Genomic DNA, 20,531 nt, shown 5'->3' on the forward strand with positions numbered 1-20,531 from the left:
TGCCTTTATGGCGTAGTGCTTAATTAGTTAAGCACAGGAACGACTTTATCTTTACCTTTTACATACGAACATACGTATGCACATGCATTACAAATACTATATATATGTAGGCCCACATTTCAAAATATACACACTGCAGTTAATGAAACAGTTTTGAAGATGTTGATGAAACCTCAAAGTAAGAATTTGTGGGGAGTCATAATTAACGTTGTAATGTTTTCCTGGTTGTCTAGTGGTTAACATATCAGAATAGTACTCTAAAGGTCTCAGATTCGACTTCAACTGTCGACATTAATCTTACAATAAAAAACACAAAAAATCCATCAATAACATATCACTTGAAGAAGGGAGTAGAGCCAGCACTCGAAGCCTCGTGTAGGCCGATATCAAGTACAGGCCCTGGAAAAGACAGTGCCGGAAGTAACTAGGCAGAGAGCACAATGTTTCGCGCAACAGTACAGGGATGTGGTTGAGGTCTCCAGCTTCTGGCACTGCATCTTCGCCCGCCTCCCGTAGTTCTCAGAGAAAAGGGGAAGTGAAGAGGATTATCCCCTTAGAAGCGGCTTAAGCTTGGCGGGGAGGGAAAAGCATTCCGTGGCGCTCGACTCACAGCGACAAAGAGCACAACTAATGGCCCTTACCTTCCTTCAATTAAAACACATGGCAAAATGCCGACAGTGACTCCAGTGCAAGCTTTTAAAAATCGATGTTTCGATGAATCGATTAATTAGGTTGTTTCCTCAGTTGGATCAAGATAGATGAACTCAAAGTAGCCTGTTACTTTTTAAATTCATGTTGGGAGCCAGGATAGCGCAGTCGGTATAGTGACTGGCTACGGGCTGGACGACAAAGGGGTAGGAGTTCGAGTCCCGGTGGGGTCAAGAATTTTCTTTTCTCCACGTCGTCCAGACCGGCTCTGGGTCTCTCCTATCCAATCAGTATCGAGGGCTCTTTTCCCGGGGGAAAAGTGGCTGGGGCTTGAAACTGACCATTCACCTCCAATTAATACCGAGGTCAAGAAAACGTGGATCTATACATCCACTCCCCCATACGTCTTCATGGCATAGTACTTAATTAGCTAAGCACAGGGATAACATTACCTTTTATTACAAAATTTAGCTAAACGTAAAATATAACAAATTTTATGAAAAATATGTTATCGATTATTAGTAAAATACGAAAATTTTAATTAGTTTTAAGTGTTCTGAAGGGAACTGGGTCTAGTCAGAAGTTCGAGTCTCGTCCAGAGGAAAAATGTTGACCCTATCAATAACAATACACAGGCAACGGCAAGGCTGCAATATCATAACGTGTAAATAAAATGTTATAATAGAGCTGACCTGCTTTTTAAACCAAAAGAGTTATCCAATATGAATTTATTCCCCTAAGACCGTCAACTATGAATTCTGCCTTCAAGATTTGGAATGTTTACGCACGGATCCGTTGAAGTAAATAAAATCTTCAGCCATACAAATTAATTTTGCATTATGAGAGTGTACATTTCCACAAAGCAATTTAGGTAAACAATTCTCGTCAATAGCCGATCACTGTGGCCGGATGGCCTAAGGCATAAACTGTCTTCGCCCGCTCGAACGTTGGGGTCGTGGGTTGTAATCCCACTTGAGGTATGGATGTCTGTGTGTGTTTATTCTGTTTGTAGGTAGCGGCCTTGCGACAGACTGATCCCCCGTCCAAGGAGTCCTACTAACTGTGTATAGATAAAAAAACTGAAGAAATCGGCAAAGGTCCACAAGGGCTGGAGAGACATTGATAGAGGGAAACAGAAAAATTTCCAGTGCTGGAACTTCCGCCGTACATATGTGATCTCCCGCCTGTAATTATCTAATGCTTCAAAAAAAACTTCGTTCGAACTGTCATATTTTGAAACGCCTGACATTCGGAGCAACGAGACGACAGCAAGTCTAGGAGTGGCAGAGATATTAGAATGCGCTTACTCTGACGGTAGTCACACTCAAGCTTAATGATGATGCGTGGACTCTACGTTACGGAATCCGGGTGGCCATTTAACATACTTCGTGTAGGCCTGTACTGCGTTTTATAGAGCAGGATAAGTCAGGATTCTTAGTCTGGTCCTGTAGCAGAGAGGTCCCCGCTACACAGAAAAAGAAATGGGTCATAAATCCGGCAGAGCTTTGAGTACGACTGCATCGTTTTGTTCGTCGTTTGTCATCATATCTTGTCAAGCGACTTGGGTTGAATACCTAGCGGCCCCTGCAGTATCGATCGAACCCCCGAGGCCTGTGCTGCACGATGCGGAGGACCGGGCTGGTGTGGCTCCGGGAGCTTCAGCTGCAGCCCCTTCAAAATTAGACATTTACATTATACTAAATGCTATGTGTATCTAGTCTTGTTTTATTCCTATTAAAGCACAAGAACATTCATCGCGAATCGTGGAGTTTTGAGCAGGAATAAAATAAAAACAGTAATTTGTAATAAAACAAATTTCAGCCATCACAGATATCCATTTTTATAGCTAACGAATTCTATTATGGAGGTAGTGAATGTACTGTGAGGTGACGGCTGAAAGCCGGAATAGTGGAGCCGGAGTCAGAAATCACGTTCACGCTAAAACAGTAGCAGCGAACGGGTCGTTACTAGGTAACAAGTTGTTAAACACAAAGGCATTTCGTCACTGATTTTCAAGTTTTCATTAGATTACACCATTATGTAGCTCCAAGAAATTGAATGGAACACGACTGTTTCTGGTCAATGTTGATGATGTTAATTTATTAGAGAAAGTCTATACGCCATAAAGAAAATCACAGAAGCTCTATTAGACGTTAGTAAGACGGTTGGTCTAGAACTAAATACATTTCACCAGTAGAAGTCAGGACAAAATTCTAACATAAAATAGCTAATAAATCCACTGAAAATGTGGCAAATTTTAACAAATTCGGAACGACACCATCAAACAAAAATTATATTCGTGCACAAAGATAAGATTAAATTCTGGGAATGCATGATCCCATTTAGTTAAGAACAATTTTTCTTTCTGCCTACTATCTAAAACCGCGAGGTTAAAACTGTGAACATTACGTATATAATTTTATCTGTTGATCTCTATGATTGTGAAATTTGGTCTTCATGTTAAGGAATGAACATAGGGTGCTTGAGAACTGAGTGCTGGACCCAAAACAGAGGAAGCGATAGGAGGCTGGAATAAACTGTATATTAAAAAAAAAGGTTCCATAATTTGTAGACCTAGTCCATTCTCAAGATTACCAGGATTATCAGGAGATATGCAGAAAACGCTTTGGACGGAAAGCCTGTCCCATAGAGACCACCCAGAAGACATCGGCATAGATGGGAGGGTAGCATTAAAATAGATATTAAAGGTATATTTTTGGGGTTGTGTAATGGATTAGTTTGATTCCGAATAGGAGCAAATAGTGGATCCTTGTGAATACTGTAATGCGTCTTCGGGTTTCATAACAACTGCGGAGTCCGTTGATTAGGTAAAGGTATCCTTGTAACAGGCTCTGGAGGCCCATAGGGTTGTGAGACGTTGAGAGTCGGCTCACAGATGGCGGTAAGGTTGTCACCCTTACGCACCGGCCGCCCTTTACCACCAGGAAGTTTTTGGTACTCATTTCTGTCATAGACTGAGTCGATCCCAGGGCCATAGTGCGGCTGGAAGGATTAAGTCAATTGAAAAAATCGACCTCATTGGGACTCTATCCCGCGACCTTCCTGCTTGTAGCATAGTGCCTCAACCAACTACGCTACCGCGTACACCCGTTCACTGATTACAAGAAACAAATTTTCTATGCAATAATAGTTGAAAATTAGTCATTGTCAAGAATCAATCAACGAAACCACCTTCATATTAACCCCTAGGCCTACAGAAATCATTCTATATTCCTTATTTAAATTCAACTTAGGCCTATCAAAATTTATAATTAACAGTTGTGTTGAATGGATCTCTTATGGTACTTCATGGAGTGTCATCAGTTTGGGAATCGAGAAAACTAAGGCCGCGCCATAGCTCAAGCGGTTAGTCCCTGGCTTTCCACCGCGGCGGCCCGGGTTCGATCCCGGGTCTGGTCAAGTGGGATTTGTGGTGGACAAAGTGCCACTAGGGCAAGTTTTCTCCGAGTACTTCGGCCTCCCTTGCCAATCTTCATTCCACCAATTACTCCACAATCACCCTCACCTATCATCTCGGGCTGGTACAATAGGCCAGAAGTGGCCGCAGTACAAGGAACTTAGTCCCACCTCACTAGCAATAGAAAAATACATAAAGAATATAACCGCAAGCGTTCAATTAGAAAATAAAATTTTTGGTCGTGGGTCTCAAGGGGCTTGTCACCAAGACGAACTGATTGACGGTAAACCCGTCGTGAAGTAACACTGACTCTGACTCTTGACTCCAGAGAGTGATAACTGGCAGGCAGTTCTGTACCGGAGCTGGTGAAGGAAGGACCTGAGCGCAAGGGGCTGAAGAATTTCCACTGTTAGAAACCGTTGTCATGGAACGGCTGGTAAAGACGCAGCAGGCTGGAAGAGGCTTAGCGGGTGCTGTGGTGATTTGTGGAGATTAACGGTGGCACTATAATTACTTGTAATTCCGAGTCGGTTCAGTATAAGTGGTCAATAAATCCATTCACCAATCCAAAGGCCGTCTATATTCACACCCGATATAAACGTGAAAATAATATATTAATAACTGGTCATGCATTATTTTAAGATATCGTCCATAATTTTTATCAAGATATTGGTTAGAAAAACGATAACATTTATTTGGGATAGCCGGGATTTGGCTCGGGGTTCGAGTCGGAGACCTTCGGATTTTTATGCGGGATTGCTTACTACTAGGTGAGATTAGCTTAGCTCCTGGTCCACTTTTGAGTTTAATATTCTCTTTCTCGAACGTGCTTCCATGTCAGAAGTTCGCACTGCTGCGCTAGTCGAGATTTAGGCAGGAGCGAACTGCGGCTTTCTAAGGCAGGATCCCAGTCAGAGCCTGGATCTGGTTCACTGAGCCGTCACCAGAATATAACCGATTACAACTGTCGGGTCTTGCATCGTGTAACATGAGGCGCATTTTGCGAACAATTTAATGCAGTAATTGAATGTCTCTTGCTTGAAACAATAACACATTTCCTATACACTCCCCTTGTCTCCTGTAAATAACCTATTATCAAGGGGTGAATAAATTCTCCCCTCTCTGGATCTAGGCTAATACCTTATTTCTGCAGCAGATGGGAACAGAGCACGTACTGCATGCAGAAGTGACGTAAGTGGAGCTTCATATGTTGGTATATTTTATTTATGGGAATATTCTTTATCAAGACTAAAAATTTGTAAGAAGCGGTGTTTACGAACGATCAAAATATGCAATTTAAATTTGTAAGTTAGAAAACTGAATAAATCATTTAAACGCAGTGGCTACTAAAAATGCAGTCTGTTTTAATATTAAGAAGACTGCGTTTTCTCCGCAGAGCACCGTCAGCATGCGTCTTGTGAGACAGAAGTTACATTTATATACATTATTTAGATGAACTTCATGCTTCTAAAGCTTAAGGCGTGTTACCTGAGAAACTTCCACTGACCTGCAGTTCTCACATCATGTTAAACAGGCCCGGCATTCCTGAGACAAGAAAATCAAAGCTGTTAGCTATGGCACCTCCTGAATTCCAAATGGCTACATAATGTTTCGAAGATCACAGTAACATAGAACATAATTATCACCATAAAAACAACCGGAATAAGTAATCAATAAAGTAACTGCTATGGAACAGAGGACCAAAGTTCGAATCGCTACAAGGCTAATAATTTTTTTGTTCATTACCATGTCAAGACCGTTGTTGGATCCACGCAAGGCTCCTACCTAACAAGCACGGGGCTTAAGGGATTAAGGTGTATAAAGCGTGAAGCTGGCCACTCTCAACCAGTCTGCGCCAAAATTAAAATTGCACTTTCTGCTTAAAGCAAACAGATAACAAAATTAATAGAAGGTCCGTCGAGTGTAACAATTTGTAGGTCACTTTTTATTATTATTTCTGCCTTACGTGTTTCGGTTTGACACAACCATCATCAGAGGCACTTGCTACAATTATGGAAACACTGTCGCTTTTTTTGATGTTCACAATTATGTTTGTCGTGAGGACGCTGCTACGACATGTTGACGTGTAAAAGCACAAAACATGCTAAGATAGTTGAGTACACTCTCAAGTTCTCACTTTTCATCCGAACCTATTTTTAAGTTAAAACGCTAAAATGTTAAAATATTTGATATAAAATGCTGAACTCCTCCTTGTTAATTCATCCCGAAGATGGGAGACGTCAGCTTGAGGTTGTATGGCTATGGTTTGATATGTTCTTGTGTGCTGTGTACTGCATAATAAAAAGTGACCTACAAATTGTTACACTCGACGGACCTTCTATTAACTTTGTGATTGATAGTGTAACGGACCAAAATGAAACAATTCAAAGAGATAACTTTAAAGTTGTGTGTTTTCATTACCACTGTAACTCATAATATGCTAGCGATGATTGAGAAAGCTGTGTGTCATTTGCCAGACCTAACCGATAGGGATACTGTGTATTTGGTACAATTCCGTGTAGGCCTGTTGGCTAGAGTACAGGACGTATACTGGAAATTAGCTCTCAACATAATAACAATAATAATAATAATAATAATAATAATAATAATAAAAAGGATGAGCCGGGATAGCGCAGTCGGTATAGCGACTAGCTACAGGCTGGACGACTGAGGGGTCGGAGTTCGAGTCTCGGTAGGGTCAAGAATGTTCTATTCTCCATGTCGTCCAAACTGGCTCTGGGGTCCACCCTACTTCCTACCCAATGGGTACCAGAGGTTCTTTCCATGGAAGTAAAGCGGCCGGGGCGTGAAGCTGAACACTCACTTCCAGCTAATACCGTGGTCAAGAAAATGTGAATCATTACATCCACTCACCCATACGCCTTCATGGTGTTGTGCTCAACTCGTTTACTTTTTATAATAATAACAACAATAATAATTCAATTAAATTCAATTCTTTATTATTTATGTGCCAAGTCAACAGCCGTAAGGCCAATTACAGACTTAGCACAGTGAAGATGAAAGTAATTAAGTGTAACATTATACAAACATTAGACAAACACATTATAAGTCAAAAATAAATTACAGGAAATTTCTTGGGAAAACAAAGTAATGAAGAAAAGTAAACAAACAAGCAAATAAATGATAATAATAACAATAACAATAATTACATTATCATAAAACTAAATGTTATTTAGAAGTGAAAAGAAACATAAATATTTAATTAATAATAATAATAATTTGAAATGTATCCAAACGAAATTGCCGAAGTTAATATGCATCCATCTTACTCTGGTCCGGAAATAGGGACTAGCCGTATCTGTAGGGCCCAATTGAGGAGGTTTTACCTAAAGATGGAGACAAAATCCAGTCTCCGAAACGTGTTTTGAAAAATAAACAGGGCGGTTTTTAGATATAAACAAGACAATGGATGATGTCCAAAAACACTTGTATCTGTCTTACGCATTTCCTGTTAATGATACTCTGAAATTAGGAGATGCTTTATTTCGACTGCACTTAAACTTCGATTTAGCGTAGGCTTAAGCCATTAGGGTTAAAAAAGGTAAACTTGTTCTTGTAACAGTCCATGGAGACCCATAGGGTTGTGAGACGTCGAGGCTCCCTACCGGGATAGCTTTACCATAAGCCATTAGAGTGGTCCAAAAATCAGTATGGACTGGAACCTAATAGGATGCATAAACTTCTGTTCTATGGTCATAACATTAATTTGAGCTGCGGAAAGTGCCGCAGAGATACGTTAGACACGAGGAAGGAGACGGATCTCGAAGCAAAATCAGAGATATCTACATACGTGTATATACTCTTGAAGTATCAACAGAACACAGGCCAAAAATCGTGATGCAGAAATGGTTAATATGAGCGTCGAAATTGTTGCAAAGGAAAATGTTCGGGAATCACAGCAATGAATCAGAATTACACTAGGGAAAAATGTAAAATTAGATTAATTCTGGGGAATACGTGTCACCATTCAGGCCACAATATTCCACAATCCAGACCAGGAACCTTTATATCAAAGCATTATAAAAACCTACATTTTTGTCTATTTTTGTATGAGCATGAAGCTTTGTCTCTCGCCCTAAGAGAAGAACGCAGGCTACGACTGTTTGATAAAGCGTTGGGCCTACGACATACGAAGTAACAGGATGATGGAAAAAATACATAAAAATATGTCCTACAGCCAAATCATTATCTCGGCGTTTAGTTGCAGATTTTGGCGCATCCATCTCGCAACAAAAACATTTACAAGATAATATACACACAGATATTTGATTACCATATTCTGTTACGTATACCACTCAATCAGAGAGAGGGACACGACAGGGCGATAATTACACAAATTTCACTACAGGTGCCACAGGTGGTGCAATTGTCGGAACTTTCCCAGGATTCTTGATCTTTTATGCCCCTCGCCTGTTGCCTGTCAGACGCGCTCTGCTGGACATGTCACGTGATCTGTCAGCCAACCTTCAATCAGCCAGTCTCGCTCCACCCTGGACAGACGATTTCCATCCGGAACCCGAAAACATGTAAGCCGGGATAGCGTACTCGCTCTAGCGACTGGATACGGGCTGGACGACCGAGGGGTCGGAGTTCGAGTCACGGTAGGGTCTAGAATTCTCTCTTCTCCACGTCGTCCAGACCGGCTCTGGGGTCTATCGAACCTCCTATCCAATGGGTACCGGGGGCTCTTTCCCTGGGGGTAAAGCGGCTGGGGCGTAAAGCTGACCAGTCACCTCCAAATAGGGCCGAGGTCAAGAAAATGTGGTTCTATACATCCACTTCCCCATACGCCTTCATGGTGTTGTGACTAATTAGTTAAGCACAGGGACAACTTTACCTTTTACCCGGAAAGATACTTGGTGACTGAACCTTTCTTCGTTTCGTCAGTCACTGAATGATGATTTATAATCTGTATGGCTTTATAGAGTCGAATGGAACAATAATTACAACTGATTAATTGGAAAGTAGAGAAGCTGACATTCGTTCAGCTGGTAAATAAATTCCCTGCCATATATAGACTTCGAAAGTCCACTGACATACATAACAGCTCACCATGTCCGATGCCCTGATATTTTGCAGAGGTTCTCACAGCGGTGACTATGATGAGCAGTACTTACTTTGCTTACTGTTTGGTTCCTTGCTTGCTCGCTTGCCCGACTTACTCTTAGACCCTAAACTGTAAGCAGCACTTCCTCCGAAACGTCGGGAGAGATCTATCAGACAACACGACTTCGCTTTACAGAAAATAGTATTCATCGTGATAGAATCAAACAAAAGAAGCAAACTCCGTGGCTTGTAGTCCGCAAAGGAACTATACCGACCGAGCGGCCGGCGCTTGTCGGCGAAGCTAGTTCCAACTTTTGCTTACAGAGGGTGTCGCGTGGTCAGAGCAACGAATCCCCACGGCCGTTAACCTCGGTTTTCTAGACCTGAGCCGCTATTTCCTTGAAATAGCTCCTCAGTTATTCTCACAAGACTAAGTGGACCCCGTTCCAGACCCGCTATTTCTCAGAAAATCTGGTAGTGCCAGGAATCGAACCCGAACCTCTGGATCCGTAGCCAGGAACTTTGAGCACTAGACCATAGAGGCGGTCCGTGATAGAATCAGTTTCTATTATTACTACTACTACTACTATTATTAACTACTGTAAACTTCTAATTTTTGCAGACGATCTCAAATTTTTCCGCATTATTAACTCTCCACATGATTCCCGCTTACTTCAATGTGACTGGTGCACTGCTAACTCCATGAGACTTAATGCTGTTAAAACTCGTGTTGTGTCATACACCAGAAAAACAAATTTTCTGAGCTACGAGTATCAGATTTGTCAGACTATCATTACAAGCACAAACAGTATTAAGGACCTGGGTGTTTTCTTGGATTTAAAGCTACATTTTCACAAACACATTTTAATTACACATTTTCTGAATGCATAAAGCTTTTAGGCCTTATTCGCTCCATTACCTACATGTTTTCCTCCCTCGAGTGTCTGTATGTACTATATTTTACTTTAGTCAGGTCCAAGTTGGAATATGCCTCAGTAGTCTGGAACTCCATCACCTCGACTGATGCCAATAAGCTTGAGTGCACCCAGCAGACGTTTGCGTCCATCTGTTTTTATCGTTTTTCCCCTCATATTTCATGTAATTATACTGATGCTTTAGAGAAATTAAGTCTACAATCTTTACATAAACGGAGACATCACCTTGATGCACTTTTTCTTGTTCAGGTCTTTCGTGGTCTTAAATCCTGCGCTCCTCTTTTGGAAAATGTTAGCCTTCGTGTTCCTCCCAGCAATCTTAGGGACTTCTCATTGTTTGGTGTTTGTCCCTCTAATAAACACTGTCCCTCTGCTCGGTGCGCCTATGCTGCCAACGCGGTGGGTAAAGATCTTGACATATTTGCAATCGGAACAGTTTCTGTAAATCACACTGAACCTTAAATTGTTAATAATACTTGTTATACTACTCGTATTAATATTACATGTGTATATGTACGTATATTGGTCTCATTTTATATTTCTCCCCTGTTAACTTTAACTTTAATTTTTCTTGGAATTATTATTAATTTATTGCCATTATATAGACTCTCAAATTTTGTGGTTTGTTTTCTTTTAATTATTTTTGTGTATTTCTATGTACTCGTGCTAACCTTGTAATTGGCCTCTGTGCTGTTATGTTTGCACGTAAACAAACATGAATTGAAATGAATTGAATTGAATTGAACTGAATTAGGATGTTGAGCTGCCACAAGAATACATAAGTTTTTTCCCCCCTTGGCACTACAGCCCGAGTGGGCCTAGGTCTACCTTCATGAGACTCTCCGTTTCACTTCGGTTTACTAGATCTTACACATACAATAGGACTCCTTGAGCGAGTGATCAGCTCGTCGCAAGGCCTCTACCTGTAGACAAACACAGAAAAACGCACACAAACATCCATGCCCTGAGTGGGATTCGAACCCACGATCCCGGCTTCCGAGCGAGCGAAGACAGTGCATGCCTTAGACCGCTCGGCTACCGTGACCGGCGCAGCTGTGTATTTACTTGGCCAAACAACCATAGGAATACTAATTTTTTAACTCTCTTGCATTATTGCTAATTAGTTTCAGTTAATATAGCTATTTAATTTGAAATGAGGCCCAACTTACATCAGATGTTACGATCAAGGGGCAAGAAGTACTTTGGACAGAGGGCGGCTGTGAAGGGGAGTACGCTCTAATGCGCTGGAAGATTGGGCGGCGGGGGGGCGGTGGGGGGAGCAACATGGAATTTGGAAGGATTATGTCACTCGGTCAAGCGTACTTAAAAGCAGATATACGAGGGTTGTGAAGGACGGAGGGTGAACCATCCATCAGGAAATATCCCCCCAGTCGAGTTACCCTCGTTCCCACCCTACTCAATATATCCGATGTTCCGGGTTCTAACCTTGCTGAGATTCTTGTCATTCGTTCTCATTCTGCTGAATGTCGTGAGAATGTTTTAATTACTGAGTTCCACAGCGTAGGATTTGAGGTTCTCACAGGGGTAGTTATATCTTCGGGAATATAACGCCGTGTAGTCCGTTGAAACTCAAACGTTGTTTCGGAGGAATATATCGCTTGCCAGTGCTTTCACGCTGGTTTCTTGCTCGGATTATTTTTAGACCCTGAAGATGGAGGCGATATTCCTCCGAAACGTCGGGTGACTTTTAACTGACTACACGCCGTTATATCCCAGAAGACAGTCCTCTTCAGAGGTCTTGAAAGTAGGCCATAATACTTTCCTCCCACATTTCTTCCAATTTGCGATCATATACCTTTCTTCGGTTATGTAAAATTTTGTTGTTCATATAGAGCGTCTTTAAACAATTTAAAAATGAGTTCATACAATAACTCTCTGTCTTTCTGTTCGCTCTCTAAGAACGTAAATATTAGAATGTATATACTATAATTTTGCTTATTGTATTGTATATGTGTGAAACTTGGGTGTTCACGTAAAGGTAAGAAAACAGACTGAGTATGACGAAGGAAGCAGTGTCAGGAATCTGGAGGAAGCTGTGGTGTGATGAGGAGTCCATACTGCGTACTCTTCCCCACATAATATGGACACAGCATGTAGCATGAATCTGAGAGACGAGCAATGCACACAAATTTTGGTAGGAAACCCTAAAGAAGAAAACCACTAGCAAAATCTAGGCATGGATGTTAGGATAATGTTAAAATTTATGTTAAAAATAGGAAGAGAGGATGTAGAATGGCTACATTTAGCGTGTGGTAAGGAAAACTAACGCGGCCTTCTGACCTCTGTAATAAATGTTCGGACTCATAAAACGATGGGAATTTCTTGAGTAACTGAGCTATTACTAGCTTCTCAAACCGACTCAGTACTATTAAGTTGGCTAATTAATGATACGTGCACTTGAGTTTTAGAATTAATTTTTCGAGACATATCAATTTTGGTTAAAATCAGATAAGAATACCTGAAATTTTATGTGAAAACCTTTATGGGTTTCAGCACGCAAATAGGCCTTTTAAAAATCTTTTTCAACATTTATTAAGGTTGGCTTTGTAGAAAAATAACATAATTATTTAATCTTTGTTTCGAATTCTACAGCCAACCGAACATACACGAGCAATGGCACGGTGTAAAGATGTCCTCAATTTTCTCCTGCCTAGGTCATCCACACTTCTTCAACCAACTGTCGTGCGGTCTCGACCTGGTCTCCATGGCGGGCGAATGGCTTACAGCAACCGCCAACACCAACATGTTCACGTACGAGATCGCTCCGGTCTTCATCCTCATGGAGCATGTGGTCATGGAGAAAATGAGGGAAATCATTGGCTTCCAGGGTGGTGACTCCATTCTCGCTCCAGGTAACCGACATGAAGCGTACCGTATGAGTCTAGATTTCTACTGGGCTGAGTTGAACATGGATTGGCGGGAAAAGGAACGTCAGCAGAATGTTAGGTTAAGAACTGGCTCAGGTCTCTATGTTCGCTGTTTTAGAATGTTTTAATAGTCAGTTACTCCAAGGTTCCAACTAGCACACTAAATTGCGACCTTGCGAAATCTTACATTTCATGACACACCGAGTTCAACAGCAAGATCTTGTGACATGTCAGTTCCATACAAACGGTCAGTATACCAAAATCATACAAAAATACACATCTTATATTCGTAAACTACATATCTAGGGTGTGTGTATTTGTGCTCCGGTCTAGAAAACCGAAAATTAACGGCAGTGGGGTTTCGTTGCGTTGACCACGCGACACCCTCTATCCGCTAAACTTGGCACTAACTTCACCGACAAGCGGCGGTCGCTCGGTCGGTATAGTTTGCTTGTGGACTAAAGCTATGGAGTAGTATAAGTGTGTGTGAAAAATCTGATCCCTAGGTCCTTGGTCTTCTGCTCTTAAACATATAAGCACAGAAGAAGCTAACTAGCATCAAACAATCATTCGAATAACTTTAATTGTGGAAACAAAATGCGATTTAAGTGCAGCGAATGAAAATCGGATAGTTATACTAGAGAAGACTGACTGACGGTGAAGGGCTTAACCCTCATTATGTTACAATATTGCTACCGTATAAGTAATGACCACCAGCTGAGCTCTTTGAATTTTTGTTTACTTAATTACGGCTATAATTAAAAAACTCGACACGGTAATTCGAAGCCACCCAGTGAACACAAAGTCTTCGATGCAGAAACAGAGTACAGTTTACTGAAGAGAACATAAGATATTGTCATGTACAAGTATGTACATGGAGTGTGACTACAGACGGGTTCTTTCGATCCTGGGTTTGGTAAAGTGGGATTTGTGGTGGACAAAGTGGCGCTGGGGAAGGTTTTCTCCGAGTACTTCGGTTTCCCCTGCCAATCTTCATTCCATCAATTGCTTCACAATCACCTTCACCTATCATCTGGGGCTGGTACAATAGGCCAGAAGTGGCCGCAGTACAAGGGACTTAGTCCCACCCCACTAGCAATAAAAAAATAGACGGGTTCTGGATTGATGTCCGGATTTATTGGACTCTTTGATATAGCGCGTGACTACACTTCACAGTTCACCATTAAATATATACAATAAGTGTCCACAGTCATGTCTTCATTAGACGTTGCTTGGTAGCGGCTTTCAACGACGGACGTTCCCCTTCCTCTACGTTCCCAAACGGTCCCCGTGCCTCAGCTACCAGCTACAGCAACAGCTCACAACAACTGAACCTGAGCAGTCTTCTAGCTAACTCACCAACCGACTGACTCACTCATTCCTAACTTTTCCTACTTAGAACATCTCTACACGGACCACACAGAAAACACCATTCCTCTGTTGATGTTTACGAGCTCCTGCCTAGTAACGGCCGTTGTATAGTTCCTTATTTTCCGATCGTTGCCTAGTAACGGGTTTACATGCCACAGCATTATTGTGTTGACGTGTGAATTCCAGATTGATCCTCCTGTTTGCAGGTGGCTCAATATCGAACCTGTACGCCTTCCTTGCAGCTCGGCACCGAATGTTTCCTGATTACAAGCAGAAGGGTCTCAGCTGTATACCGGGTCAGCTCGTGATGTACACCTCAGATCAGGTAGGCCATGGAACACACGGGTCCCTCGAACGTCTGACAGTTCATATACCTTGTAAGATTTGAGGCTTTCACGGCGGTGACTATGAAGAAAGCAGTCTTCTGGGATTTGGCACCGTGTATATGTGGTGTTAACCGACGTTCCTCTGAAACGTCGGTTAACACCACATATACACGGTGCCAAATCCCAGAAGACTGCTTTCTTCAGTTTATATACCTTGATTGCTTCACAGGCCGCCTCATTAGGAAAACTGGTTTAGGTGCAAACGTCAGCGCTTAAAACACCAAGCATACAAGTGCCATCCTTGTTACTTGCGGTCACGCCTATTCCTGACAGAGCTCCAAAGATTGTGATATCGCGATTTTTTTTTTAATTTCCCGTGATGCCTCTTGGAGAGCTTTGTGCAGCTTCTCAGGATCTAACCCAGGCACAATAGGCCTGCGTCAGCCCCCAGTCCGCACCGCGTGGTTGCACAGGCAAAATCTCAGGAAGTTGAACACATTTCCGTTCGCACGTTTCTGCTGACAGGAAGATAACTGATGTCCCCAGGGGAGGTGTAAGTGTAAAATCAGAAAAAAAGAGCGATAACAATTTAATTAAAACTACAGATTTTCACAGATTAATCAGAATAATAAATTGTACCCTCTCCTTCCAGACCGAATGCAAACAGATTTGATCTAACATTTAGCTATGAGTACATAAAAGATGAAAAGCTACCCCTGTAACAGGCCGTAAAGGTATACAGGGTTGTGAGACGTCGAGGATCCCAAATTTTCTCGAGACAATCGTTTCACAAATGACGGTGAGGTTGTCAGCCTTACGCGCCGACCGCCCGTTACCCCAGGAAGATTCCAGGTACTCACTTCTGTTAGAGGCTGAGTCGACCCCAGGGTCATAGTGTGGCTGAAAGGATTAGGTCAGTTGAAAAATCCGATGACCACATCGGGTTACGATCCCGCGACCTTCCGGCTTGTAACACAGTGCCTCAACCAACTACGCTACCGCGTGCACCAGCTATGAGTGTATTTTTTTTACAACTTACTATATATTAGATTCTAAACTGTTCTGACGATGGTGGATGACACAGAATTACTGGGTTTTTAGACCTTTTCCATCGTCCGGAATTATAGGTAACAGAGGACGCGACGTTTCGGAAACTAGATCTGTTTCCATCTTCAGGTGAGAAAGGAATACACCTACTCAAGTTTTCCCCCCTTAGAAAGAGCTAATCTCAAACACTGGGCAATTGGAAAAGTCCAAAAACCCATTAATTCTGTGTTACTATATACCATTCATCGCATTTAACTTAAAGAACGCTTCATACTTGGATTAGTGGGACAGATGTGGTTGCCGCTTTGAATATAACCTATCATATCGAGGTTTGAGTTTTTAAATGGCCGTTCTAGGGTCCTTTTCTAAGTTCATCATACAACGTTGCTTCGTTTTAACGGCTGTAATTGTTGAAAATCCAATATCGCATAAGTAAGGATGTCGCGAAAGAAAGGAGGATGTTCAGAGGTTTCCTGCTGAGGTGAAGGAATTCCCCTCCAATTATTCCCCCTTGGCACTACAGCCTCAATTTGGACCTTGGCCTACCTCCATGAAACTCTCCGTTTCACTTCGGTTTACTAGATCTTAAACATTCGGTAAGACTCCCTGGGCGGGTGATCAGGTCGTAGAAAAGCCTCTCTACTTGTACACAAACACAGAAAAAAGTGCCCGCATACACACACACACACACACATTAAACATCAATTCCCTGAGTGGGATTCGAACCCACGATCCCGGCTTCCGAGCATGCCTTAGACCGCTCGGCTACCGTAACCGGCAATTCCCCTTATTTTGTGTTTGTGTTGTCCTGTGGTTAGGTAGAGGCCTTGCGACGAGCTGATCACTCGTCCAAGGAGTCCTACCGTCTATAAAATGATAAAAATGGACAAACAACCTCGACACCGTAAAGGTATAACGGATTAAGAAATAAATAAATAAATCATCAACAATTTGGAAGAGTTATTTCACTGTTGCTCTTCTATCTTTAGGTTTGCAGAAAAGCATTTCTTCGTTAAATGCCGTATGTTCAACACATCGCACATACACGTAAGCTATCAAGTGACCAACATCGTTACCATCAGTCGCCTCGTCAATCTGTACTGAAAAGCGTTTGTAACAACACGTAGACTTATATTGTTGTTTACTTCCTAAAGCGCCTGACACTTTATGATTTTGAATTTTGTAATATTGTATGACAGGCCGATCACAGTGGCCGCGCGGTCTAAGGCACGAACTATCTTAGCTCGCTCGAACGCTGGGATCATGGGTTCGAATCCCACTCTAGGCATGGATGCCTATGTGTGTTTATTCTGTGTTTATGTTGTTCTGTGTGTAAGTAGCGGCCTTGCTACGGGCTGATCCCTGTCCAAGGAGTCCTATCGAATGTGTACGGGATTAAGGAACTGAAAAAAAAAAAACTTCCAAGATCTAACAAAGGACTGCAGAGCCATAGATGGATAGTACTGTATTACAATTAAACTATCTGTATACAGCAAATAGACTTTCATACAAACAACACACGCTCCCCTCCATAGGAATCCAGATTGACGGGCCCCAAACTTTAGGACCCTCTGTGCCATCAGATTTTGCTACTGGGGACACAAAACATCCGAGCAAGCCTTAGGCTTATATAGTCATATAAGTTGAGTTCAGAAACATTATTATATTGTATTATAAAGAGTGCAGGGCGAAAGTATCTATCCAGTAGGTTAATACATCGGATATATAACTTTGAGACGTAGAATCCTACCAGTTCGAATTCGGTCGGGTTACCAAGCATCATGTTTTGTCGTGGTTTTCTTAAGTCCCTGTGATCATTCTCAGTCTTAATAATACAACTTGCGTGGTGTTCCTATGTCTGCGTGACCATTGCTACACTGTCTAATTTGTTCGCCTGAGAATAAACACAAAGTGATAAAGTGACGCAAGAGAACGCTTAACTGTAACGGGATTCTTAAGGCTTTCCTGGCGAATATCGGCCTCGTCGGCCACTTTCAGAATTCATGTCCTGACCATTCTACATACTTCTGAAACAGCGACGTTATATCGCCGCACACCAACTGCGTCAAGACAAGCATCAAGATATGAGACAAAAGATGCAGTCTTGCTTTATTCTTGATTCGTCAGCATGAAGCTGACGTCAGCATAATGACTCAGACCGGTGTGCGGCGGTTCTCATGATCTCATTCGTTTGAACTGTGCTCCTTTCTTTGCGTCATGTCGCAGACATCGTGTCTTGACTGTTACATGTCTTGACGCATGCCGGTGTGCGGCCTACCTAAGACTTATTCAATCGAAACTCGTTAATGACCCTGATGATGGACTCAAAGAAATTTCTCCCAGTCATATTCCTGGTGGTGGAGAGCGAAGAGACAGTTGTAACAAAAGAACTAAGATTTTAAAAACCAAGAAATGGGGCACCCGATAGCGTAGTTGTTGAGGCACTATGCTAAAAGCCGGAAGGTCGCGGGTTCGATCCTAAATGAGGTCACTGGATTTTTTCAATTTACCTAACCCTTCCAGCCGTCTTATGGCCCTGGGTTTGACTCAGCCTCTAAAAAAATTAGTATCACGAATCTTCCTGGAGGTAAAGGGCGGTAGGCGCGTAAGGATGACAACCTCATCACCATCTGTGTGACAATTTTCTAGAGAAAATGTGGGAGCCTCATCGTCTCACAACCCTATGAGCCTTCACGGCCTGTTACAGGGGTAGCTTTACCTCTTTTTAAGAAACCAAGAAATATGTTTACAAGAAAATGCCTACAATTTTTCGAATGAAGGGAACTTGCGAAGTAATGGCTTGTTCAAACATCACGAAAACCAGACTACAGTGGCGGGAGGATTGTGCTATGTTCAGTGATCAATCGTGGAGCATATGTCGCAGTCAGGGTCGAGGGAGAGGGCGTTGCGTGCTTCTGACAGGAAAGATTCACAGCCAGAAATTTATGCGAATTAGAGAGTGCTCTCAACCCATTTCGAACAAAAACAAGCTCGTTCATGCACGTCAGCTTTCTAAAATTTTCTGACATGAGGCCCGTCTAAACTTTATTCTTGGCTTCGTGATTTCGGCAACTTAATATTTGAATCGATCTCGAAATCTTCTTACGAAAGTCAAAGCGTTCCTTTATCATTCAGCTGTGCAAGAAATCCCCTATTAGGGAACCCGTCTTGACAAAACTGCTGACGAATTTTTTACTTCCATAACAGGAACTTGACTATCCCAATAACTGCCAGATATATTCAGCGTTTTACGCGCATTCCCAAAAAAGGAAATTCAAAATTCCTCTTCATTGTGCCTAAGGTGCAGTATTAAAAATCTGACTTCGTAGACATATTGTCGCGTTTTACATTGTGACTATAGACGGGGTATGAATTGGTGAATGGATTTATTGAACACTTACGCACAACACTCAGAACTACACGCAAGCGCTTACAGTGCTACCACAAATCTACAAATTACTGCACGCTAATTCTTCTCCAGCCTGTCTCCAACAGTCGTTTCCTAGTAACGGCTTTAACAGTGGAGATTCGTCAGCTTACCGCGCTCACATCGTTACTGTCCAGCGAATATCAAGCAATTGATCTCCTGTGATCTGTTAACTCAACTATAGCGCTATCGCTTCTCAGCATCCCTGGCACAGCTCACTTGTCCTACCTGGGGGTCCTCGCCATATAGCATCAGGGCGGACCCAACAGAAAATATCGCCTCCAATAGTTTTTCTATTGTTGTTATGGGCGGTTACATAGCGATAGTCCGGATATCGTTTCCTTTGGAACTTGTTTACCGAGCCATTGTTCAGAAACGGCTGTGTGTTTGTTCGCCTAGTGCAAAGCAACATCTGTACTCGTCCGCTTCGAGATCTCTGTCCAGAAACGGGTCTATACGGCGTAATACTACGTGTAAAAGAGCTAATTTTATTTTCAGTACAGGCCTGTCGAAATAAGAAGGCAGTGCCCAGGCGCTGCCTTCTCACTGAAAGGCATCGAGTTCAATTCCAAGTGACTTTATGTGACATTCACGGTGGAAGAAGTGGCAGTTTGGCAGGGTTTTCTTACAATTTTCTTCAGGTTTTCCTTGCTAATCAGCACACCACCACTGCTCCACACTTATCTGTTAGATGTACGATTGCACTTAACATGTAGAAAATTCTCACATGCTCGGTTTCTTAGTTTGGGGGTTCATCTCTGACCGGTACTTGGCTGGTTACAGAGTAAGGAGCTTAGTTCCCGTGTATTTAGAAAAGACGTATACATGCAGTTCGTTGTTTTGTGTGTACAGTGCCATTACTCGGTGAAAAGCTGTGCAGCTGTTTGCGGCCTGGGAGTGGACAACTGTGTTGAGGTGCCATCTGACAGCAGGTAAGGAAATTACAGGCGTAAATGTGCCTGCTGAATTTTAATTTATTCCTCCGCGAGCATTATTTGCAACACTAAAAGAACAACAACCTAGACTTATACTCAGGAGGTGCTTGGTTTGCATATCGGTTGAGACAGACCTCCTGACATCCTGACTTCATGGTTTCTGTCACTCCCCCAAGAAACGCCGGGAGAGCACCTCGATTAGGCCACGACCACTTTGTTCCAAAGAATTCACACTCGACGCGTTAAGATCGGAATCTGAGACACTCGCAGCGTCATTTAACAAACCAGAAAAAAATAAGTCCTGGGAAGAACTAATCTCCTACTATCCTTTAATACGAAACGGAAGGCACAGAACACAAAAAAAAAAGGGGACATAGAGACAGCAAAGTGATCTCGCAAACCTCCTAACAAAGGTTAAGGGAAGAAACACAAGCAAAAGCGCAGGCAGAAAGTGATGCCACAGGCGCCC

General features: G+C 42.3%; 2 protein-coding genes across 4 annotated transcripts in view; one reads left to right on the plus strand and one right to left on the minus strand.

Annotated features, from left to right (window-relative positions):
• LOC111866896 overlaps nucleotides 1–20,531 on the minus strand; it is a 142,313-nt gene that overhangs the window by 89,983 nt on the left and 31,799 nt on the right. Inside the window, exon 2 of one of the 3 annotated variants that reach the window (XM_033752462.1) lies at nucleotides 5,574–5,611. The exons of 1 other annotated variant lie outside the window; for it this stretch is intronic. The gene's annotated coding sequence lies outside the window, so the exon portion shown is untranslated. Of the gene's footprint in view, nucleotides 1–5,554; nucleotides 5,612–20,531 lie in introns of all 3 variants that reach the window. One more of the 3 variants, XM_023856245.2, reaches the window with a different exon arrangement.
• Nucleotides 1–20,531, plus strand: part of LOC111866894 (glutamate decarboxylase) — a 93,699-nt gene that overhangs the window by 49,369 nt on the left and 23,799 nt on the right. The window contains exons 3-5 of the mRNA XM_023856241.2: nucleotides 12,744–12,941; nucleotides 14,534–14,652; nucleotides 19,980–20,059. Of these exons, the coding sequence (XP_023712009.1) occupies nucleotides 12,744–12,941; nucleotides 14,534–14,652; nucleotides 19,980–20,059 (397 nt within the window). The remainder of the gene's footprint in view (nucleotides 1–12,743; nucleotides 12,942–14,533; nucleotides 14,653–19,979; nucleotides 20,060–20,531) is intronic.

The sequence above is a fragment of the Cryptotermes secundus genome, unplaced genomic scaffold, assembly GCF_002891405.2.
Source record: "Cryptotermes secundus unplaced genomic scaffold, Csec_1.0 scaffold810, whole genome shotgun sequence".
NCBI lineage: Eukaryota > Metazoa > Arthropoda > Insecta > Blattodea > Kalotermitidae > Cryptotermes > Cryptotermes secundus.